Genomic DNA, 25776 nt, shown 5'->3' with positions numbered 1-25776 from the left:
TAACATTTGTTAAGACTTCACAAATGGAAAATAATTGGCAGTAGATTATTGTATGTTATTTCTAAATTTACTTTTCACTAGTATTGCATTTCTTCTTCATTCTTCTACACAGGTATAGACTGAGAAGATGACTTTCTTCCTTTCAGTTTATTTTCTAAAGGCAGGAAAAGCCCTGGAAATTCAGGATGCTAAGATGGTAGTCTTTGGAATATACTGGAATCCTATACATTCATTTTCTGTTTTCAAAAAAAGAAATAGTATGAAATACTTGACAGTGTGAAAAAGTTTTTTATCTTTCATACTAATTACTTTAAAATTTTTATGGAATTCTGTTTTGAACTGCAAACCAGTAAAATCTTCTTGAAAGATACGCAATATGCTTATACAATTAATTTTAAGTGACTTTTAAAACTTTTCATCACATCTTTGTGGAAAAGTCATATATCTACTACTGTTATGTCTTAATTAATACAATGAAAATTAGTATCCTAATTAGTGGAATTTTACCCAGTTTATCTTTCTTGTGGCTCTTATTCCTACGTAACTGAAAAGTAAAAATAACACGTATAATGATTCCAATCATTCAATGTTTCCAAGAAAACGAGATCCTGTCTCTGATCTTTGAAGTTTAATGTATCCTATTCTTATTCTTGACGTTTCGAGGTGCCTTTTCTTTTCCCTAGTCTCTTTCTTGTGTCTTGATTACTGAATAATCCTCTTTGAAATAATTTCTCAGAATATATTTATTAACAATCAGGGCTTTTTTAAAGGAATGACAGTAATAAATGGCAAATTAAACTGGACTAAAGCGCCAGTAGTAACCTTGTATTTGACATTAAATTGAGGTTTTACTGATATTTTTAAATTTTGCTTTGAGGATCATCACCATCTCTTCTATATGATAATCGAAATGTGATTGTTCTAGATCAGTAATTTCAATCCCAGAGTTTTTTTCTGTTAAATTTGATTTCTTTCAAATTAAAGATGAACAAAAAGCTAATTCTAAAAACTCCAGGTGGTAGTAAATGAAGGCATTGTAGACGGAAAACTGGTTCCATGTTTAATAGTAGTTCTATTTAGCATCTCTACTAAAAAATGGCCATTATAGTTTTTAAATTACTCTGAATCATTTTTGTATGTTATCCTGTTTGGATAGTAACTTTATTATAATCAGTGGTTTTATTTTTTATCATAAATGATCAACTTCTCATTTATGTATATCACTATGGTAGCTGTTATTGTTCCCCCTTTTTTTAACTTCTTATTACATTACATACAAATGGAAAAGTGCATAAATCATGACTGTGGGCTTTGTACATTACCACAGAGGGACTGCATCTGTGTAACCACCAGGTGAATACATAAAATATCAATACCTCTGAGGGCTTTTTTGTACCTTCCACCCGATACTAACCTTTCTCTTCCCAAAAGAAGCCACCCTTCTGACTTCCTCTGTTTTTTGAAATTTATACAACATTATCTGGCTTCTTTGAACATTGTGTTTATGGGATTGATCCATTGTTGCATGTAGAGGTACTTTTCATTCACTCTCGTTGATGTAAGTATTCTGTTGAAATGATATAATATATTTGCTGTTTCTATTGTGGATAGAAATTGGAGGTGCTTTCAGTTTGGGCTCTTTGAATAATGATACTGTGAAGATTCTTGTACATGTTTTTCTGGGTGTTCATTTGCATGCATTTCTGTTGAATACGTAGGAGTAAAAGTGGTGGTTCATATTTTTAAAACATGAGTAGATAATGCCAAATAGTTTTCCAAAGTAATTATACAAATTTACACTTTACTAGCAGTATCCGGGCTTCAGTTCCATATTCCTGCCAACACTTCGGTATTATCAGCCTTTTAAAATTTTGAACATTCTAGTAGGTAGAATGTTGCAATCCCATTGAGATTATAACTTGTATAGCACTGTTTATAATGATATGGAGCATATTTAATAGGTTTATAGGGCATTAAGTTATCCTCTTGATGAAGTCTTGTTTTAAGTCTCTTGTCCTTTTATTGTATTGAGTTCTGTTTTTTTCTTTATTACTTAAGATACAAACCCTTTGTTGGCTATATATTTTGCAAATACCTTTTCCTCTGTGTGGCTTACTTTTCTACTGTCTTCATGATACACTTTGAAAAAAACAGAAGTTCTTAATTTTAGTCTAGTTAAACTTATCAGTTTTTTAAAGTTAGTACTGTTTGTGTCCTGCTTAAGAAATTTTTGCATACCTTGAGGTCATGAAACATTCCCCTGTGTTATCTTTTAAATTTAGTGAAGGTGTGAAATATATGTCAAAGCTTTTTTTTCCTACCCCAAATATAGATAATCATTTACCCAGCACCATTTATTGAAAAGACTACCCTTTTCCCGTGGCTCTACAGTGCCACTTTTAGCATAAATCAAGTATATATATATATATATATGTGTGTGTGTGTGTGTGCATACATGCACACCTATCTACATATGTACATACCTTATTCTGGGTTCTCTTTCTATTCCATTGATCTATTTTATTACATTGTCTTCATTATATAACTTTATGAAAAGTCTTAATATTTGGTAGAAAATATCTCCACTTTTTTTCTTTTTCACAGTTATCTTGGCTCTTCTCAACCCTTATATTTCCATATGAATTTTAGGGTCAGATTGTACATTTATACCAAAAAATATCCTACTGGGAATTTGATTGGAATTGAATTGAACCTGTAGATCAGTTTGCTAAGAAGTGGCATATTTATAGTATTGAGCCTTCTGATCCATGAACATTATAGATCTCTCTGTTTATTTAGGCTTTCTTTAATTTCCCTAAACATTCAGTAGTTTACTGTGTAAATATCTCTTCCAACTTTCATTAGATTTATTTGTAGGTATTTAGTGTTTTTCAATGCCATTGTAAAAGGTACCTTTTAATTCTAATTTCTAATTGTTCGTTTATATAAATATGATTTTTTAGTATATTGAATAAAACTACTTATTTGATTCTAATGGTTTGACTCTATTTTAAATTTTCTACATACACAGTCGTGTCAACTGCAAATGATGAACTTTTTTCTTCCTTTCTATCCTTATACTTTTCTTTTTTTTCTTGCCTTATCGCACTGGCTAGAACCGCTTGTCCAGCGTTGAATACAAATGATGATAGAAGGCATCCTTGTAAACTTTCAATATTTCTCCATTAAGGTATGATGTTTGTTGTAGCTTTTATTATAGAGCCCCATTATCACATTAAGGATATTCCCTTCTATTCTTAGTTTGCTAAGAGCTTTTATCATGAGTATGTGATGAGTTTTATCAAATGCTTTTGTGCATCTATTTAGATAATTATATCATTTTTATTTTTTTTTTTAATAGGGTAGATTGCCCTGATTGATGTTTGAATGTGACATCAACCTTGTTTTTCTGAAATAAACCCAATTTGGTCATGGTACATTATTCTTTTTATGTATTGCTAAATTTGTTTTTGATATTTTCTTTAGGATTTTTACATCTGAAATTGGTCCATACTTTTCCTCATAAGAACAATTGGGAAGTTTTTTGTTTTACTGTACTATGGAAGTCTTTGTATAGGATTGGTGTTATATATTTTTTGAGTATGTGGACTATCATTTAAGAAGCCATCTTAGTTTAAAGTTTTCACCCTTTCTTTTAGTACAGTATGTGCATTTTCAGGCTACCAATTTTCCTTTTAAGTTTAGTTATAGCTAACACATACATTTTGATGTATCTTATTTATTTATTTATTTTTTTATTTTTGAGGAAGATTAGCCCTGTGCTAACATCCTTTGCAGTCCTCTTTTTGCTGAGAAAGATTGGCCCTGAGCTAACATCCATGCCCACCTTCCCCTATTTTATATGTGGGATGCCTGCCACAGCATGGCTTGATAAGTGGTGTGTAGGTCTGCACCCGGGATCTGAACCAGTGAACCCCGGCTGAGCATGTGAACTTAACTGCTATGCCACCAGGCAGGCCCCTGATGTATTTTATCATTTATTTCAAAATATGTTCTGTTTTGATTTCTTCTTGACTATGAGTATAAATTTCTAAACACATGGAGATTTTTGTAGTTATATTTTTGTTTTTTATTTTACTATGATCAGAAAGGATATTATGTATCATTTCAGTCATTTATTTTTTGTTTTTGTTTTGTTAACAGGCAAATTTTCTTCTGCTTCTCCTTTTTTTTTGGGGGGGGGGTGAGGAAGATTGGCCCTGAGCTAACATCTGTTGTCAATCATCTTTTATTTTTTTTCTCTCCAAAGCCCCAGTACAGGCTTGTGTATCCTAGTTGCAAGTCATTCTAGTTCCTCTATGTGGGATGCTGCCACAGCATGGCTTGATGAGCAGCATGTAGGTCCGTGCTGTGCCCAGGATCCAACCCAGTGAACCCTGGGCCAATAAAGCCGAGTGTGCAAACTTAACCACTTGGCCTCAGGGCCGGCCACATGTCTTTTGTTTTTTTAATGACCGCTTAAAGGAAATATTTCATGCCTGCTTAAAAAGAATGTGTTTGCAGTTGTTAATTGTAGTTTATTAGTTTGCTAGGGTTGCTGTGGCCAAGTACTGCAATCTGGGTGTTTTAAGCAACAGAAATTTCTTCTTCCACAGTTCTGGACACTAGAAATCAGAAATCAAGGTATTGACAGGGCCATGTTCCCTCTGAGGCTGGTAGGGGAGAATTTCCTTGCCTCCTTTAGCTTTTAGTGTTTGCCAAGCAATCCTTGAGTTCATTGGCTTGTAGATACATTATTCCTATCTCTGCCTGTCTTGTAATATGGTCATCTTCTCCCTGTGTGTATCTGTGTTTTAACATGGTATTCTCTCTGTATTCTGTATTCTACTCTTTTAAGGAAACCAATCAGATTAGATTAAGGGTCCTCCCTACTCCAGTATGAGCTCATCTTAACTAATTTCATTTACAATGATGCTCTTTCCAAATAAGGTCACATTCTGAGGTACTAGGGGTTAGGATTTCAACATATCTTTTTGGGGCACACAATTCAACTCATATATCTCAATTAGGTCAAGTTTGTTAATCATATTTAAATTTCTTTACCTTTCATGATTTTTGGTCTGCGTATTCTGTTACTTACTGAGAGGGTTATGAAAATCACCCACCATGATTTTAGATTTATCTTTTCCTCCTTTTGGTTCTGTCACTTTTTGCTTTTACATATATTTTGAGGTTCTGTATTAGGTGCCTAGAAATCTAGAATTGTTATACTTTTCTGATGAAGTGTACCTTTTATCATTATCCTTCTCTATCATGCTTTCTTGCCTTAACGTGGACTTCCTCTGATATTAACATAGACTTATATACTTTCTTGTGGCTAAAGTTTGCCTGTTATATATTTTTTCCATTTTTTTTACCTTTTATTTTTCCTGTATCTTAGCCTTAAGATGAGCTCAATATATAGCTAAATTTTGTTGTTGTTTTTGCTGTTTGTTTTTGTTGAAAGTCTATCCTTTGATTGTTTGATCAGCTTGCATTTAAAAATGTACTTACTGATATGCTTGGAATTAAGTCTTTCATCCTGCCATTAGCTTTCTATTCCTTGTTTTATTTCCCTTTTCTCACCTTCTTTAGATAATTTTGTTGTTGTTGTTTGTTTTCTGAGGAAGGTTTGCCCTGAGCTAACATCTGTGCCAAGCTTCCTCTATTTTGTATGTGGGTCACTGCCTCAGCATGCCTGCCAATGAGTGGTGTAGGCCCACACCCAGGAACTGAACCTGGGCTACTGAAGCGGAGCATGCTGAACTTGACTACTAGGCCACAGGGCTGGCCCTCGATAATGTTTTTTGCCCTTTTTTTCTCTTCTCCTTTTAACTGTATTAGTCATAGAGTCTTTACTGTTCTTTCACTGATTACCCTGAGGACTCCAACGTGCATTCTTAACTTACTGAAGTCTAATATTTCTTAGTGCTTTTGTCACGTTCCAGACAACGAAGGACCTCGGTACACTTTAACGTCTTTCTTTCTTCTTGTAATTTGTATAGTGTCTTGGTATTTCCGTATGTTTTAAACCTATGTATTTTAACCCCTGCATACCTAATTATGATAGTTTTTGGTTAATATACATTTGTATTCATTTAGCATTTACATATTTATCATTTCCTTTGCTCTTCATTTCCTCGTACATCTCCAAGCTTCTACTATAATTGTTTCTTTATTCTACCCAAAGAACATTCATTTGTGTTTCCTTTGGTGTGGATATGCTTGTGACAAATTCCCTCAGTTTTGTTTGACTGAATATGTTTTTAATTCACTTGCCTTTTGAAAGGGTGTTTTTACTAGATCAGCAGTTATTTTCCTTTAGCCCTTTGGAGTTATAATTCTACTCGCTGTCTTTTGGATTCCGTTGTTTCTGGTGAGAAGTCAACTGTAATTTACTCATTACTCCTTTGAACCTAAACCTTTTTTTTCCCTTCTGGCTACTTTTAATATTTTTTTATTTGCGATTTTCAGAAGTGTTACTATAATGGACTTATGTGTAGTTTTCTTAGTTTTTATCTTAATTGAGACTTCCCCCACTTCCTTTTTTTTTTTTGAGGAAGATTAGCCCTGAGCTAACATCTGCTGCCAATCCTCCTCTTTTTGTTGAGGAAGACTGGCTCTGAGGTAACATCCGTGCCCATCTTCCTCTAGTTTATATGTGGGATGCCTACCACAGCATGACTTGCCAAGCAGTGCCATGTCCGCACCCGGGATCCAAACTGGCGAACCCTGGGCCGTCAAAGTGGAATGTGCGAACTTAACTGCTGTGCCACTGGCCTGGCCCCTCATCACTTCTAAAATCTATGGATCAATGCTTTTCACTTGTTTTAGAAAGTTCTAAGTTATTCTGTTCTCAAGTATTGCTTTTGTTATTTTCTCTCTCCTTTTTGTATGGTACTTCAATTACACATGTGTTAGACCTCTGTAGTGTGTCCCATATATCTATTCTTTCTGTATTTTCCATTCTTTTGTATGGTCAGTCTGCATATTTTCTTCAGACCTATCTTTTGGTTCATGAATTCTTTTTCTATCTGTCTAACATGCTGATAAAACCATTAATTTGGATTTACTTCTCAGTTCTAGAATTATATTTCCTTTTTATGATTTTCATTTTTCCTCCAGAAGTTTCAATCTTTTATTTGCTTGAGTAGATTAAGCATAGTTATGTTAATATACAGTTCTGAAAGTTTTATCTAAATTTCACGTAGATCTGTTACTGTTGACTGTTGCTTCTCTTGGCTTTAGGTCACATTGTTTTATCTCTTTGTATGACTTGCTTATTTTTTATTGAATGCCTGATATTGTGTATGAAAAATTGTAGAGATAATTTGAAAGCTAGCATGCTGTTATCTTTATTCAGAGAGGATTTATTTTTGCTTCAGAAAGGTGGCCAAGGGACTGGCAATCCCAGAGTGCCTTAATCCAGGCAGGGATTGAGAAGGTTTGAAGTTGTTTAGTCTCCATTAAAGTTGGTCTACTTCTAGTTCAGTTTTACTCAAGGTTTCATTCAGGCATGCCTCATCAGTATCTCCTTAGCTCCAGTTTTTGTCCTATCCTCTGAAATTGGTCTGTCTCTTGTTATCTTCCTTGCCTCTCAGATCTCTCTTCAGAATTGGCCAGTCTTTCTAGGGGAAATGCACCTCCAAAAGATATGCACACCTCTTTGGATTTCCTTCTTGTCGAAGATCATGGTCCAGTAATTCTTCACTATCTTGGTCATTCTCAGTGCTTTCAGATATATATTTTTGCTTTGAATAATTATCTACCTTTTCTAGTTCTCACCAGGAGGGTTGATTAAAGTTAGCTATTTCATCATGCAAAAATTAGAAAATGTTGTCACTGTTTTTTTCTTTTTTTATTGAGTTATATAATCTTTAAGACGCCTATTTAAAAATCTCTACTTTCATGTAGATCAAACATTTTTCATTTTGGTCATACTTTTATGCACAGTTTCTTAGCATAGAGTTGAGTATACATCCCTACCAGCAAGCTTTAAGGTATATAAAGAGATATCCACAAAAACGGATGGATATCCAAAGTTGTACTACATATGGTTAAATTAGGCTTCAAGTAGATGAAGTTTAGGTGTTAATAATCAAAATGTTTTTTAAGCTTAGTATTATTTTGGCCATCTATCTCTTTTTAAGACAGGAGGAAAAGATATTGATATTTTTCAAATTCACTTAGATTCTTTGGCTATCCACTTATCAAAAATTGGGCAATCTCGTTTGTTTTAAAAATTCTTTATTAGTAGAGTAGTACTTCTAAGAAAAAACCCAACTAATAAGAAATTAATTTGTATAGAAGGTATGGTTTTTTTCCTGATAATGTATTAACTCGTTATTTTCAATAAAATATCAAAATACTTTTCTCTTTGTTCATCTTTGCAGAAATTCAGAAATGATAACTATTTGTCACTTGTTTCTTTCTCTCTAAATTTGTTTTCCTATTTATTGATCAAAAGGTTTTTCACTAAAGTTATCAAGGATTCCATGCACTTCCAAGATAGGGATAACATTAATCTAAAGACTCAATTCTTTTCTGTCTTCACTGCTTACAGACAGGGAACACAATCTCTTCAGCCTGGACCTATGTAGAAGAATTTGGAGAAAATAAGCAGGTAAGAAAAAGTCTCTTAGGAATATTAAGTAATACGTTTAGTTTTCAAGAAGCTAGTTATAGATTACTATTCTTAGAGTTGTAAAAAGCAATATCTAAAATTGTCCAATGAAACCTTGCAAAGTATTTTGATTATTACAACTTTATTAATTATAGACTCATTAAGCAGTTTTAAAAAGTTAAACTGATTTCCTTATTTCAGGTCTTCTCAAAACTTTTCATATGCTAGTGTACATTGTGAGTCTTCTCAAAACTTTTCATATGCTAGTGTACATTGTGAACTACCAAGATGGTAAACAGTGTTTTAAAGTAGATGTAGTTGGAGTATGTTATATGTAGATCATCCATCATTTCTCAGATTTATCTGAAAATAGAACACGGATTTTTTTTTCAATCTTATAAACCAAAATTATTATTGATACAATTTAGAATAAAAGTTACGTGTGTTAGGATTTACTGTTTTTCCAACATAGTAGTGAGAAGGATAAGTTTTAGTAGGAAGTTAAAGGTAGTTTATATTTTGAGTGAAGATTATTACTCTCTAAACTCCTTTTTACACGTAGAGGCAAATGGAGTGTTGTAGTTCCCTGGATAATGATCCGTGTACTAGTTCTGTGTTCTTGAATCAGTCTCTTCACCTTTCTGTGCCTCAATTTCCTCATTGTTAAAAAGGAAAATAATAGTACTTATCTTGTAGGGCTGTTATAAGGATTAAATAGTTCTGATCTTGTATAGTTATTTTTGGCACTTAGTAAGTGCTCGATAAATATTAGCTGTCATTAATATAACTCATACTTCAGACACAAACACATTTATTATGCTTGAGACATAACTTTATTTTTATAGATCTTAATCTTAGCATAAATATTCAAATACATGATGCTATTCTTAGAACTACCTTTTCCTACAAGTTTTTAAAGTTCAGATTTTGAATTATAAGGACTAATTTTACTGATAGAAATGAAACTCGAAAAGAGTTGATATCTTTTCTAAGCCTTTTATTTTCTATTCACTTTTACCCGGATAGTTTTTCTAGTGAGCTACAATTTTTGAGCTATCCTGAAGCCTAGATTGTTACAGCTTAGATAATAATATTCCCCTTTATAGGCTGCTGTTCTATTACTCTCTTTCCGAATGGTTTAGAAACTAGCATTTAAAGGAATTTGGCATAATTAATCTCAATACAAAGGTAGCAAACTGGAAGCTCTAGATATGGTTCGTTTGGACTCCTCAGTTTTTTCAAAGGAAAGCAACTAGGCTGACTTTCAGTCCAAATAGCTAGACGCCTATTGTTTTACGTTTGGTCCTCTTGGAGTTCTTTTTTCCTTTGTTTCATCTTGGCTTCTGAAGGGATTTGAGTTTGTAATCGTTGTGTTTAACATACTTCAAAACTTGTTCTGTTTTGTTTTTAATGTTTTCTTATTTTACGTATTATCCCCATTGAAAGTTCTTCCCAAACTGATTTTCAGGGTTGTTCAGGGAAGTAACTGCTGCTAAGGTCAAACCAGTTTGGGGAAAAGTGTACTATATACTCCCTTTGGAAAATCCTAATGCCTTTGACATATTGAATAATTGTAGTAGCTTACCTGTTTAACTGTTAAACCCATCTTTCCTAAATTTTTCCTAAGATTTTTGCAGCTGAGGGATTCTTATTTTGAGGTACTTGAATTGTATGAGACGTAGTTTGGGAAACACTGAAACTAACCCGAAGAAACACTTGGGTGTTGTTTATGACTTTATTGAAGTATAATTGGAGTACAATAAATGCACATATTTAAAGTATACACTTTGGTCCGTTTTGGTTTATGTATACATCTGTGAAATGACACCACAGTCAAGAAAACAAACATTTCCATCACTCCTAATGTAATTCATTCCTCCTACCCTCTTTTCCAGGCAACCACTGATCTCATTGCAGTCACTATAGGTTAGTTTGCATTTTCTAGAATTTCAAACTCTTGTTTTTGAAGGTTTAAATTATAATCTTTAGATAATTTAGAATAAATAGCTGGAGTTTCTTAAAAATGAAAGTACAGATATCTGACAGATTATGTGTTTATGATAATTGTTATACACTATCAAAATTTCATAGTAAGAATTTAAACCCAAATCACTCCTTAAAAATTATATGTGAAAACATATTGTAAATTAAATAATTTAATTAAAAACAAAAGAAAAATTAGCGGTTGCTGGGGCTGGGGGGAGAAGAAATGGAGAGTGACTGCTATTAGGTACAGGGTTTCTGTTTAGAGTGATAAAAATATTCTGGATAGGAGTGTTGGTTGCACAGGCTTTGTGAATATACTAAAACCCACTGAATTGTACACTTAAAAAGGTGCACTAAAAAGAGGGTGGAGGGACCAGCCCTGTGGCCTAGTGGTTAACTTCGGCAAGCTGCACTTTGGCTGTCCAGGTTCAGGTCCCGGGTTGAGACCTGCACTGCTTGTCGGTGACCATGCTCTGGTGGTGACCCACGTACAAAATAGAGGAAGTTTGGCACAGATATTAGCTCAGGGTGAATCCTTCTCAAGCAAAAAGAGGAAGATTGACAACAGATGTTAGCTCAGGGAGAATTTTCCTCATCAAAAAAAACACAAAACAAAAAACAACTGGAGGATGAATGTGAAGATAGAACTCACATAGCTAAAGAAGAAAAAACCAATTATGAGTAATGTACTTTTGGAAAATTCATTTAAAGAGTGTCTGGTCAGAAACAGACAACAAAAAAGATAGCCAAAGTTAATATGAGAAACACTTTCACTGAACTCACTTCAAAGTCTCTATTAAGTGCTTCCTTCCTCTTTGCGTGAAGCAGAAAAGCTGCTAGAGAATCTGTGTTGTTTGGCCAAGATGTGTAAGAGAATTAGAAACAAAAAGAACGAGACACAAATAGAGTAAATCAATATATACCCATTGCTTAGATTTTCACAGAGAAACATATTGGTGGCATTCATCTCTTGTGTTGGACAGAGAAAGGTAGTAACCAAATTATAATCACTCCAGAAGCAGGACTGACAAGCAGGTGGTGAAGATGCTACCAGTTTCTGCACTTGCTCCCGGTCAGATGTGGTGCAACAGTGATTAACTCACTCACTTTTCTGCTTAGTCATGAGTAAGACACAGCTTCAGAACCCTTTAGAATCCAGGGTCCTTGTAGCCATTACTGCTTGATTAGAATTGGCACTTAAGGTTAAGCCTGTTTGCTAGTCTTTATATAGATCAAAGTTATTCAATGAAATGTTTGTATTCATTCAGGATATGAATGTGAAATTGTAGAGGATTTGATCAAGATGCTGTCTCTAATAATTTATTAGAGCAAGTTATTTTCACAGTTTTTGCTTTTTTGAAAAAGGGCCTTTTCTTCAAATGAAATATTACATAAAAGTTTAACATATAAAACAAGGGCATGCAGAGCCGTGTGGTTGAAAAGGGAAGTGTGGGGGTGGTAGGTGCAGGCAGAAGCCGGGGGGCTTAGAGCACCATCTGTTTGATTTCTGTCACCCTGCTCACAGCAGCCTCTTCAGGCACTTTCTCTCAACCCACTGTTGAGAAGAAGATAGCAAGAGTGAAAAAGCTGGATCAAGCAGAAGTAATACTTCCCTAGGAATTAGGAAGCCTAATTTTTAACTTGTTCTTTCTCTCTTTAACTGTGGGAATATGAAACAGTCACTAATCAACCATCTTTTGTCTGTGTAATTCTTCAATGAGAGGTGGTTTGAATTAGAGACTTCTGAGGACTCAACTTGTTCCTGGTTTATGATTTTTGAATTTGATTACTCAAAACTTTATTAATATCAGTGATAAAAAGGTGAAACCGATAAAAATGAGGCAAAAGGCTTGAATGGATACTTTACTAAAGATGTTCAAATGGGCACTAAACACGTTATTAGTCATAAGGGAAGTCCAAATTAAAACGCAAATGGGATACCATTTCAGATCGCTGAAATAGCTATGATTAAAAACACTAGCAATACCAAATGTTGGTGAGGATGTGGAGCAACTGGAGCTCTCGTATTTTACTGGAGTGAGTGTAAAATGGTCATATTGGAGCATTGTCCAGCAGTATCTGTCTGCCTACGACCCAGCAATGCCACTCCTAGTTATTTACCCAAAAGAAATGAAAACCTGTATCCACAAAAAGACTTTATATAAGAATTTTCCTAATGGCTTTTTCATAATAGTCAAAATTTAGAAACAACCCAAATATCTATCAACAGGTGAATGGATAAAGAAATTGTGTATATTCATATAATGGCTTACTAAACAATAAAAAGGAACAAACTGATATACACAACATGAATGAATCTTAGAAATTATATTGACAGAAAGAAGGTAGACGTAAATACTTTAAAAAATACATTTTATAAGAAGTCCAAAAGTAGGCAAAACTAAGCTGTAGTGATAGAAATCAGAGAGTAGTTGCCTCCAACAAAAGGGCTGTTGCCTGGAAAGGAACACAGTGAACTTCTGGATTGATGGCTATGTTTTATATCTTGTTTTGGGTGTTGGTTACATGGATTTGTACAATTATCAAAACTCATTGAAATGAACACAAAGGATGTATGCATTTTATTGTGTGTAAATTGTACCTCAATTTAAAAGATGTTAATACAGTTGAATAATTCTCAGTGTAAAACTTAAACTCTGAAATTGGCTCTGTATCATTGCCTTGAGAAGGGGAAAGGGGAGTCCATATCCCAGTCTGAGGCAGAAACATTAGAATTGAAGAGCTAAGGGTGTTCATTGAGAAGAAAAACCAGGGTGGGCAAGTAAGTATAGGCTAGGAATTTTAACTAATTTATTGATTTGTTAACTTCATAAAAATCAGTGATGTTTTCTGATTGTTTTCTATGATATATAAATTGTATGTTAGATCTAAGGAAAACAGATTGATCTAGGTTTATCCAACTAGTTATTATATTGAATTTTCTAATCACCCAGATGCTTTTCTGAATATATTTAGATTCTTGGAGTGTAACAAAATTTAATTTTGAAATGCTTGTAAAATCTTATAAACATCTGAAGCTTCTCATTTCTAATCTTTGTAGTATTCGAGGGAAATTTTTTTCTCTTGATTTATCTTGTATGAAAAAGTCATCAAAGTCAGCTTTTAATTTTGTATTTTAATTTAGTCTCTTTAAAAATGTGAGACTACATCAGTTTATTATATTTCTAAATTAAGCGTTTGCAGTAGGGAACTATCGGAAATGCAAAGTTTTTAGACCTAAGCACTATGCCAGTAGCCAATTGTCTGGCTATCTTCTTTGTGAAATCTTCCCCTGAAGAAATCTACTCTGTCCACATTTCATGAGTAGGCTGCATTAGCCTTTGAATGGATATAAACCCAAAGTGAGAGTGATTTCTCTGAAAACTACAGTTCCGCACCTACAGGAGTTAACTGTTTAAACGTCTGCTCTTCTAAATCGTGTTGTTTCTGACCACATTGGTAAAATCTGAAAGAGCTAGTTGTATCATAGATACATGGCTACTAAGGAATTGACTGTATTTGTGTAATAATTTTTAGGAGGAGAGAATCAAAACTTTTAAGCAATTATTTGAATTATAGGAGCACTAAAGTTTCTATTTATATTCACTACCATAACCCTTCAGGCAAAGTGGATCCTTTAAGAGAAAAAAAAAAGTTCTATGATACTTGGAGTTATTCTACCCGGGATATTAGAAAAGCAAACGGTATCAAAGTAATTCCTTATCCAATTTCAAAATACTGAAAATATTTTGAACTAGATGCTTTAAAATGTATTTATGTCTTTTTGGAATTGACTGCTTTTATTGATCTTATGGTACCATTAATAAAAATAAAAAGGTTATAAAATTATTCTCATTAGAGTTTTACAATGCTAGAAATTAAACCTATATTTAACTGATTTTTCTGTTTTCCATTTTTTTTCCTTAACTAGGTCCTTTCTGATGCTTGAGCTTATTCTGCAGTTGATCTCATTCCCGTTGGCTAAATATTAAGTCCCATGACAACATTAAGTTAATGCTCATGTTTAGGCTTCATTTATAGTACCAGAAAAATGAAAAAACCTTACCTGTACATTAGATGACCTAATTCCTTTTCTTCCATTCCTAGAAACACCCGAACTTTTATAAATAATCATTTTATAGTCATTGTTACACGCTTGGCTTATTCTACCCTAAAGAACATAGTTGAGTTTTTGGAAAGTACAGGATTTACAAATTTGGTCTTTAATATTCACACACATCTATAAACATAATTAACAAAGCAAGAAATTATTGGTGCATAAGATGAATGTTTATTGTGGAACAGTAATAGTTCAGATATAAGTGGTTTAAAAAATAATTTGGTTTAATTTGGGATTTTTCTAAACTCTAAGTTGATAATGGTTTCTTGAAGTTTATTTTATAAAGATGATTCATTTTACTGTTTTATGGTACCACTAGGACTCTAATGTTAAGTTGGTGTGTTGAGTTGTATAAATGTTTGTATTCGTATTTAAATAATGAAATATTGGACCGTTAGTTTTGCAGTCCAAACAGTTAGGTTTGCATCAAACCTGGACTGGTTTGATAACATCTGCTGGTTTGATGACTAATAGTTTCAAAAAAAGAAGCAAATATGAATTCACTGTTTTTTATTTTTTCTTCATGGATTACCCCTTAACATCAGAAACAAATTTAGAAGAAGCTTCATTGTGAAGCAAGAGAAATCAGAGGTTCTCTTTCCTTGTGATCAAAAGAAGACACAAAACAATTAATAGGTACCCAAGAAGTAGATATCCAAAGAATGCATTCTAATAAAATCTCTGAAGCATTGTGTCATTGAAAGAAACATATTACTGACTGATAAAACTATCAGGATTTCCAATGCAGTGAATGCTGAAACAATCTTTTTACCAGCAATATGGTATTATCAGGATTTTGAATGTTAGAACATTATGTTAAACTGTGATTATAGTTTTAATGCTTTGTCTTTTTGAATTAAATTTGTATCCATAAAGATGTGCAGCATAATTGTTCATGTATTTATTTACAGACTACAATTTCCGTCGCAGCTCAATAAATAGTCTTTCCCCCGTTAGTGCTACCCTCTCTTCTGGGACTCCCAGCGTGCTTCCTTATACTTCAAGGCCTTATTCTTATCCAAGCTATTCCTTGTCACCAGCAATATCACTTGCTAATGGCAGCCATGTTGGACAGCGATTATATATCTCCAATCAGGCCTCATTCTTCTGAAGAAAATATTGTAAACAGGAGTATGAAAGTTTCTTTGTAAGCATGCAGATTAAAATACTGTTTTATTTTGGAATCGGGTTTGCACATTTGGTTTTAAAATGATAGATATGTATTTATTTCAACATAGTAAGCAGCCACAATTCAGAATAACCTACAGTTATGGAACTTGTAAAAATGCTAAGTTTAAAAAATTACTCAGTGGTTTCTCTTGATAAAGGTATAACAAACTACTATTCTTTTTAAACTTTTGGAATTTTAAATACTTCTAATTCCTGAGTGAGCAATAGAACCCAGTAGTTTATGTTAAATTTTTGCATAATAACTTTGCTAAATAGCATTTCACAAATATTAAAGTACTTGCAGACAATGGTTACACTAGATTTGTTTACCAAGGATCACTATCTGTATTAGAGATTAGAGCAATTATATAACTAGAAGCATCTAACTATTATGTAGAAAGAAATGAAGGGCAAAAAGATTAAGATGCAGATCTTATGCATTACTAAAGAAAAAGCAATCTACCATTGTGGTCCTTGAAAATAACTATAAATATATTAGTTAATTATTTGTTATAGAAATTATAATTTTGCTGTTGATGTATTTAAAGTTTATACAGTTATGCTGAATTTGTGTTTTTGATATTCACTGTATAGTTGAGTAATGTGTTATGGTTTTTTAATGTTGAAATCATGTGTTGTTTAATTTTTGTACTTGAATTGAAATTCTTTGACATTAAATATGTGATGCTTCTAATATGCATATGTTTTATTTTTACTTATTAGCGTGTACAAAAAATTAGCTCTCACAATCACCTTGACCTTTTCTTGAGGACAATTTCCCTTACTCAGTATATAGTCATAGGCTCAGTGTCTTCATGGGACCAAAACAGAGGATATTGCAGACAGAAATTGTTGTTTTGTGAAAGAGTAACAAAAATCCTTTCCAGGGGCCAATAGAAATATTTTGTTAATGAACCCAGTGGAGTTTCCCCCTTTTACTTAGGAACAATTAATGAATCCAGGTCATTTTGACTGTTAGTTTAGTAGTGTACGTTGTAGTGAATTTCTAATGATGGTTTACATAGTTGATGGAGACAAAAGTCTTGCTGCTCTTAGGTAGCAGATGTTAACTTTGTTGATCAACTCATTGTATTGCTAAATGGGACATAGGGTTTGCATGCATAGAATATGAAATTGTTACAAATATTTCTCCTACTCACTTAAGTTTCTAGCAGAAGTTGTATGGAGAGTAAATTAGATTTTTTTCATCCTCTATTGAAGGTTCATTCCATATAACCATATGCAATACTTAACTTTCTGCTTTACTGCCTTAGGATTTTCTAATTTAAATGAGCATAGTATGCTTTACTTGACCAGCATTATTTTTTTCCCCCTGACATAACTATGTAAACTATATAGATTTTGCAGTTTAGTTACCATGACTCACAAATTCAAATCATTCCTTCAGCAAACATATACAGTAGTCCCCACTTATCCGTGGGGGATACATTCTAAGACCCCAGGGGATGCCTGAAATCGCAGATAGTATGGAACTCTATATATCTCAGATTTTTTTTTGTATACATACACACCTGTGGCAAAGTTTAATTTATAAATTAGGCAGAGTAAGATATTAACAGTAACTAATAATAGAACAATTACAACATAGTATAATAGAAGTTACTTGAATGTGACCTCAAAACATCTTACTGTACCGTACTCACTCTTCTTGTGATGATGTGAGATGATAAAATGCCTACATGATAGGATGAAGTGAATTGAATGACTTAGGCATTGTGATGTAGCGTTAACCTACTATTGACCTCCTGATAATATGTCAGAAGAAGGATCGTCTGCTTCTGGCCTCAGTTGTCCATGGTAACTGAAACTTCGGAAAACACAACTGAGGATAAGGAGGCTACTAATTATTTGCTGCTTTAATTCTTACAGGATAGGCTATATAAGGCCTTTGAATCATATGAGGGCTTTCCTAGTCAGTTCATCACAAGCTAGTACTGAAAAGTCTCTTAGCTCTTTGATATTGCTCATTGGGCTGGGAAACAATTTTAAACACAGCCCTTTATCAAATTCTTTGTGCAAGTTTGTGCAAGGGGCTATGGCTGAGATGTAAAGTATGTCCTATTATGTAGTGATGATCCATCTTGTATAAAATTCCTCATAAGCAGAAAGATTAGAAAGGTTAGGCAGAAAGTTTAACCTTATCTCTCGTCTATAGTTTTTCTTTTACACTGTTAGAGTTGGAAAGATTTCTCTGACTATGACTCAAAATCTAGAAGCCATAATGGAAGAGGTTGATAAGTTCAATTTGAAAAGAAAAGCCTGTGTGGTTATGTCAAAAGACAAATGATAAACTTGAACAATAATTGCACATCATTTCACAAAGGACTAATCTCTCTAATATTTCTAGATAATAATAAGAAAAAGACCATCCTCTTAAGAGAAAATGGATAAAATATGAATAGGCAGATGACAGATAACCCTTAAATGTATAAAAGGATGCTTTATCTCATAATAAGAGGAATGAAAATTAAAGGTTCAGTTTTGCAGAAATACAAAGTTTGATAAACTCTTGTTAAGCCTTTAAGGAAATGAGCATTCTTATACATTGCCAGGATTATAAATCGGTATAAGTCATGTAGAGAGCAATTTGTTAGCTATTGTCCAAAATTACAAATACTTAAATCTTTTGACCCAGGAGTCCTTTTCCTGGGATATACTTGCATGTGTGTGTGAAATGCTATATGTAAAAGGCATTCCTTGAAACGTGGTTTGTAACCCTAATACCCATCATTGGGGGACTGATTAAAATAATACATTTGTTGGTGCATACTAAGAAGTACAAAAGAGAATTAAGAGCACTCTTTATTCCTAATATAGAAAGAGATAAGTGAAAAAGAGCAAGAGTCAGAAGTATGTGTGTAATACACTATGCTGTATTTTGAGTAGGGAGGGAGAAATATTTGTATGTTTTTATGTTTGCAAACAAAACTAAAACACTAAGTGATTACGAGGAAAACAGATCACACTTTAAAAATTCCCTTTACTTCAGACACAGTGCAATGATAAGTTTATCTAAATTTTTTTCAAGTAAAAAGACATAATTGTTCTCAGAAACAAAATGAACATCCCCAGTGAACTGTAATCTGATCTGAAACACATTAGAAAAACTTAAAGCTGATCGATGTACTCAGTGACAAGAAGTTCATGGCTTTTAAGAGGGATCCAGGACAAAATAAGCCAAAGTTGTAAATGCAACTATGCAGCAGCTGTGCACTTCACCAGTTTTGACTCAGTGGGTCCAATGTATTTGAAATGTGTCACTAGTGATGTGTGCAAAGCATGTATAATCTCTGATAGGAAAAACACGGTGAAGACCTCTAAGATTTGGAACAAAGCCATCTTCTCTTAGGCAAATAATTTGCCTTCTTTTGAGAAACAGCTCCTAGCTAGTGATTAGGCTTAATAGTGACTGACCCTCATGAATTGGGTGTTACTTGATTGCCAAATAAAGTTGAACATGTCCAGCATGTCTATCAGGTGGAAATGGTGTATGACAGTCTAGAGGACTCTTCGTGCCATGATGCCATTCCTTAATCTCTCACGTCAAACAGGGTTCCTAAAATCAGTTGGCTAAGGTTAATGGAAGTCACCAAAAACTAAATCTCTTTACACATCCTCTAGAAACTAAACAATAACAAAAGCAAATAAAGCCACACATGATGCACACCTTCACCATAACTGGAGAATACTACAATTTGCAAACTACCGTAAGTAATAATAAATATGGACATCAAATTCCAGAAGAGTTTTTTTTTTGAGGTAAATTTTACATATAACACACTAGCTTCAGGCATACAACATGATTTGATATTTGTATATATTGTGAAATCATCACTACAATGGATCTAGTTAACATCCATCACCACATGTAGTTACAGTTTTTTTTCTTGTGATGAGAACTTTTAAGATTTATTTTCATAGTAACTTTCAAATATACAATACAATGTTATTAACTATAGTCACCATGCTGTCCATTATATCCCTTGACTTATTTTATAGCTGAAAGTTTGTATTTTTTTGATCCCTTTTTGCCCACCCTCCACCTCCCACCTCTGGCAACCGCCAATCTGTTTTCTGTATCTATAACTTCAGGGTTTTTTGGTTTTTTTGGTTGTGTTTAGATTCCACATATAAGTGAGTTCATATGGTATTTGTCTTTCTCTGTTTGACTTATTTCACTTAGCATAATGCCTTCAAGGGCCATCTATGTTGTCCCAAATGGCAAGATTTCCTTCTTTTATTATGGCTGAATAATATGTCCACTGTGTGTATATATATACACCACATTTTCTTTATCCATTTCAGCCAATTATGGACACTTAATCTACTTCTATGTCTTGGGTTCTGTGAATAATGCTACAGTGCACATGTAGGTCCGTGTATCTTTTCGAGTTAGTATTTTGATTTCCTTCACATAAATACCTAGAAGTAGAATTGCTAGATCATATGGTAGTTCTATTTTTAATCTTTTGGGTAACCTCCATATTGTTTTCCATAGTGGCTGCACCAATTTACATTCCCACCAGCAGTGCACAAGGATTCCCTTTTCTTCACATCTTCACCAACACTTGTTGTTCCTTGTCTTTTTCATAATAGCTGTTCTAACAGGTGTGAGGTGATATCTCATTGTGGTGTTGATTTGCACTTCCATAATGATTAATGATATTGAGCATCTTTTCACATATGTGTTGGCCATCTGTATGTCTTCTTTGGAAAACTGTCTATTCAAGTCCTCTGCCCATTTTTGAATCGGGTTTCTTGTTTTTATGCTATTGAGTTACAGGAGTCCTTTATATCTTCTGTATATTAGCTCCATACATTTGACTTGAAAGTAATTTCTCCCATTTGGTAGGTTGCTTTTCATTTTGTTGATTGTCTTTCTTTGCTGTGCAGAAGCTTTTTAGTTTGATATCATCCCACTTATTTATTTTTGCTTTTGTTCCCTTTGCTTTTGTTGTCAAATCTAAAAAATCATGGCCAAAACCAATGTCAAGGAGCTTACTGCCTATGTTTTCTTCTAGGAGTTTTATGTTTTCAAGTTTTACATTCAAGTCTTTAATCTGTTTTGAGTCAGTCTTTGTGTATGGTACAAGATAGTGGTCTAGTTTCATTCTTTTGTATGTGGCTGCTGAGTTTTCTCAGCACCATTTATTGAAAAGACTGTCTTTTCCCCATTGTATATTCTTGGCTCCTTTGTTGTAAATTAATTGATTAGATATGTGTGGGTTTATTTCTGGGCTGTCTATTCTGTTTCATTGATCTATGTGTCTGTTTTTATGCCAATACCATACTGTTTTAGTACTATAGCTTTATAATATAGTTTGAAATCAGGAAATCTGATGCCTCCAGCTTTGTTCTTCCAGAAGAGTTGTTATTTGAACTCTTGATACAAACCTTTGTTCTTCCATAAGAGTTATTATTTGAGCTTTTGATACAAACCTTTGGGGAGAGCAAGGGATGAGCTGAGGGGTCTGGAAAAATGTGTAGAAAGGAAAATGGGTATAGAGGGCTTAAGGGTGAGCTAGCGGTCCACCCCAACTTTGAAAATACTGAAAAAATTTCCTAGTGTATATAAGCAGTCTCTTCTGGGAGATGAGGGTCAAAAGGAACCAGGACACTCCCTTTTGGTTCTGGGTTATGAAGGGAAAAAAACGCAAAAGGGGAAATGCAGGATCCTGTAACACAAATGAGAACCACAAAAGAAAAGTGGGCATACAACCCCTATCACTCACAAGAAAATCCATTAAAGAAGTTGTACTTTACTACTCTGAGAACAGAGGGCATTCTTGAACTTGTAATCTTATGAACCACTCATAACTGCCAACCCTATCTGTGAAATGAATAGATAAAAGTAGTCCACATTTTTTATTGAAGTATAATTAACATACAATATCCTATTAGTTTTAGGTGTACATCATAGTGATTTGATATTTATATGCATTACAAAATGGTCACCATGATAAGTCTAGCTGTCATCTGTCACCATACAAAGTTATTACAATATTATTGACTATATTCCCTATGCTGTACGTTACATCCCTATGACAACCTAACTTTCATACATGGGAAATTGGTTGAATAAACTGGTACATCCATACAATGGAGTATTATGCAACTTTGAAGAATGAGAAAAACTCTATGAACTGACACGGTGTGATTTCTGGGATATATTGTAAGTGAAAAACCAAATTATAAGAGAATATAATGTATGCTGCCTTTTGTAGATGAAGAAAGAAATAGCCCCTATGTGAACCGGTGATTCATATCCATACTTGAATTCATTTTCTAATGAATCTCAGTCCTATCTCCAGCTTAGTCAAGACATCCTGTTACATAAGGTTGAAGAGAATTATACCAAGAGCCAAGCTTACAAAGTAATCTCCTGGCTGTGCCAAGCTCTTAGGCCGAACAGGGTTCTGACAGATAAAACACGATGAAAGTCTCAGTTGCTTCATTATTTCAGTAATGTAGAGAACTCATGACTAGCTGGAAAGAGGATCACCAGGTATAATAACCAAAAGCGAGAATTAATTATATTCAATTAACAGGCATTTATTGAACACATCCTATGTGTTGAGTTCTAGAAAGATGCATATGAATATGATCCCAGACCTGAGAGAAATCACAATACTGGAGAGGAGATAAGCATATAAAGAAATAAAATATAGTGTGGCCAGAAAATTTTAAGAAGCATATGGACAGACGTTACTGGAACTGGAAGTTCAGGGTCATGTGTGCAAACACAGAGGTTAGTCTGGTATCCAGAATCTTAGGAAACTTTGTGGTGTTCTGCTGCCCAATATGTTATAGGTGTAGGTGATAAGGTATTTCAGACCAACATAAAGTTTTAAAAAATGTTTATAGAAGCTAAGTCTCTCTCCACATTTAAACATTTTTCACAACCACCTTTCATACCATGTTACTGACGTTCCAAAATAAACAATAGAAGCCATTTGCAGGGAAGATAGGAGTGGTAGGCTACAGGTCACCTGTCACCCCTAATTTGAAGATCTCATGTATTCAATATGTAGACCCTTTATATTGATTCATTCAGCAGATATTTATTTTGTACCTACTTATTCTTTTGTAATTAGCATTGGGTTTACAGTGAGGAGTGTACGTTGTCCCTCTTCTCTTGGAGCTGATATCACTAGGCAGTACTGACCCACCAGTATAGGTCAAAGCTTCTAGATTGCCTGATGAAAGAGATATTACCAAAAACCATAAGTGTTCATGCCAATATCCAGTCCTCAGTAAATAAGATGGACATCAGGATTGTGTGAAATCCTATATAGCACAAATGTTAAGGTAAAGAACTTCAGCTCTTGAGTATAAACTGTGTACTCATTACAAAAAGGCTCTTTAGAATGTTCTTCAACAATAGGTAGTGCGTAAAAGGCAACATTCAGAGAACATTGGAGAGAGGAATGCAAACCAAACTGTCAACCCCTGAAAGATCTTTGACTCTTGAACTGGGTGCTTAGTTATCTTATGCCAATGCCACTTGAGTGGCCTTTTAAATTCCCCAGTACCGTCACTGAAGTACTACACAGTGATCGATGATGTTGGGTGTCACATAAATAATTCTGGATAATATGCTGTGTGAATTAGAAAAAATTGTTCTCTAAACAGAGGAGGGGGGCATGGTATTCCAGGTAGAAAAATAATAATATGCAAAGCTGGCATTGTGAGACAGCATAACATGTATACAGAATTTCCTGTAGTAAGTCCCTTTCTGCTTGAAGTATCTACAATGGTTTCTGGTTCCTGCACTGACAGGGTGGGGGAGTATATTCCTTGCTCTCTTTGGTACAGGGCAGCCGTCTGTAGTAAGTTGCTGGTTACATTCATCACTCACTGAGTATCTGAAATTTTAAACTTTGTGGAGACGTGAGCTGTAAGATTGATAACTGTGTAGGTCAATGTGGATGAACTGTTGAATATATCTGGGAAAAATGCTTAAAAATTTGGAAAAGAAATATTATTAGATCCCTTCCTCACATGATCCATCAAAAAAAAAAAAAACAACAAAACCCAGTGGATGAGCAAAGAAAATGTTAAAAGTTGAATACATAAACGTGTGCACTCCAAGATGGGAGAATAATCTCAGGCATAAAATGAATCTCAAATTGTCACAGCATTATAGGTCACAGTCACAAGCTGCCTGACCTTCTCAGCCATCTCCTTAGATATTCCTGCTCTGTAACAATCAGAGAACCTATGGCTATTCTAAGGGCAGACTAGAAGGAGGGCATTTCATGCTTTGTGTTTCTTTTTTGTTTGAGGTGTATCGGAGGGAGAAAACAATGAACATGTCCTCTTCACCTAGGTTTGTCAAAATTTATGCCAAAGAATGCCCTTCAGTGGCCATTTCCTCCAAGCTGCCTTTTCTCAGAAGCACTTTTCAGGTAGGGCCAATGTTTTCTTCCCAATGAAAATGATTGCTCCAGAAGTATCTTTCTATAAGTTTGTGAAATTACCTGAGTTTTCCTGTGGGGAGAAACATCTTCTAGTTTATCAGGAAAACAAAAAATTAAAACCTGCAATATCATCAATCTGGCTTAGTGAAAGTTGAAAGTGCTTTTTAAAAATAAAAGTTGCAAATGTGTCTGCTTGATTCCTATTTTATTTTTCTTGGGTGAAGGATAATTCTATCACATTTTTAAAATAAAATAGAAGGACTTTAAAAGAATATGTGTTGTCTTAAGTAAATGTTAGTTGACCACTGTATAATATTTATTGCATATACAGTTCTTGGATGGCCCACATAATTTAAAAGCATAACTGGCCACCTACTATAATTAGTTTGTATGTCTGCAGAGCTAGAAAGAGCTAACAGGACAGTGGTAAAGGATAACGGACTAAGTGAAATATTCGGGAAGGAATAGAATGGGGGTTGCCATTCCTTCATGCATTCCATCAGTCAAAATTTACTGACTCTCTCATGTGTGAGACATTGTGCTGGGTGCTAGGGATACAAAAGTGAAAAATGTGGTGTTTTTGAGTTTGAGTTTAGAGAGGAAAAAAATTAGTGTTTTGCAATAAAGCATTTAAAATATTTCTTTCAATCTGATTTTTTAAATGTTTGTCTTTCAGAGAGATAAATGGGGCATATTGTCATCTCACTTTATCTATGGGCCTAGAGAGGAGAGGTTACTTTTATTTTCTTCTTGATAGTTCACCGGGTTCTCAGCCACCTAATGGCAGCACCCAGAGGCCTTTACCAGATCCTCACTTTCTTTGATTTTTTTGCACCATTTGATGCCATTTCTTATAAAGCTTTACTTTTATGTGATTTGCATAGTATTTTCACACATATTATTTTATTCAATCCACCTGCAAGCCTTGTAATGTTAGCAAAGCAATGAAGCTGAGCTACAGCAAAATTAAGTGAATTGATAAGGATCTTTTCTTCCTCCCCAAACCCGTGTGTTATCAAACGTTTTATTATTATTATTTGGATCTTCTTTTTCTTTATAATCTCCCTCTGGATATCCTGTGTATATCTAAAATTCAACATAGCTATAATCCAACTAACCATATCTCTTATTTCCTAAGCCAATTATTATTTTTCCAGACTTCTTTATTATCATGCAATTACCTTCATTCTTTAGGTCGTTGAGGTTCAACATACTGATCTGCTTACTCCCATCAGTTACAAACTCTTCCCTTTGTACTTCCAAATGCATCTTGCTTTATTTCTATCCTGTTCACTTGCCACTGACACTCCCAAAAGCCTGAACTTTGGTTATCTGGACCATTGCAGTAGCCTTCAAATTGAGCTCTGTGTTGAAGACTTTCTCCCATCAACAAAGTATGTCATTACATATTAGCATGTGTATTTATTTATTGCCTA

The 25776-nt window shown here is 34.1% G+C and overlaps 1 protein-coding gene across 9 annotated transcripts in view; it reads left to right on the top strand.

Annotated features, from left to right (window-relative positions):
- Positions 1-16599, top strand: part of RBM46 (RNA binding motif protein 46) — a 45375-nt gene extending 28776 nt beyond the window's left edge. For 2 of the 9 annotated variants that reach the window (XM_070257541.1, XM_070257548.1), the window contains exons 5-6: positions 8564-8623; positions 15641-16599. In XM_070257541.1, coding sequence (XP_070113642.1) covers positions 8564-8619 — 56 coding nt within the window. In that variant the 3' untranslated portion in view covers positions 8620-8623; positions 15641-16599. Of the gene's footprint in view, positions 1-3116; positions 3191-8563; positions 8624-14540 lie in introns of all 9 variants that reach the window. The other 7 variants (XR_002806462.2, XR_011434823.1, XR_002806461.2 and 4 more) reach the window with 7 other exon arrangements.
- Positions 16600-25776: the final 9177 nt, after the last annotated feature.

Source organism: Equus caballus, chromosome 2 (assembly GCF_041296265.1).
Source record: "Equus caballus isolate H_3958 breed thoroughbred chromosome 2, TB-T2T, whole genome shotgun sequence".
Classification (NCBI taxonomy): Eukaryota; Metazoa; Chordata; class Mammalia; order Perissodactyla; family Equidae; genus Equus; species Equus caballus.
This window is presented reverse-complemented; position numbering and strand designations above follow the sequence as displayed.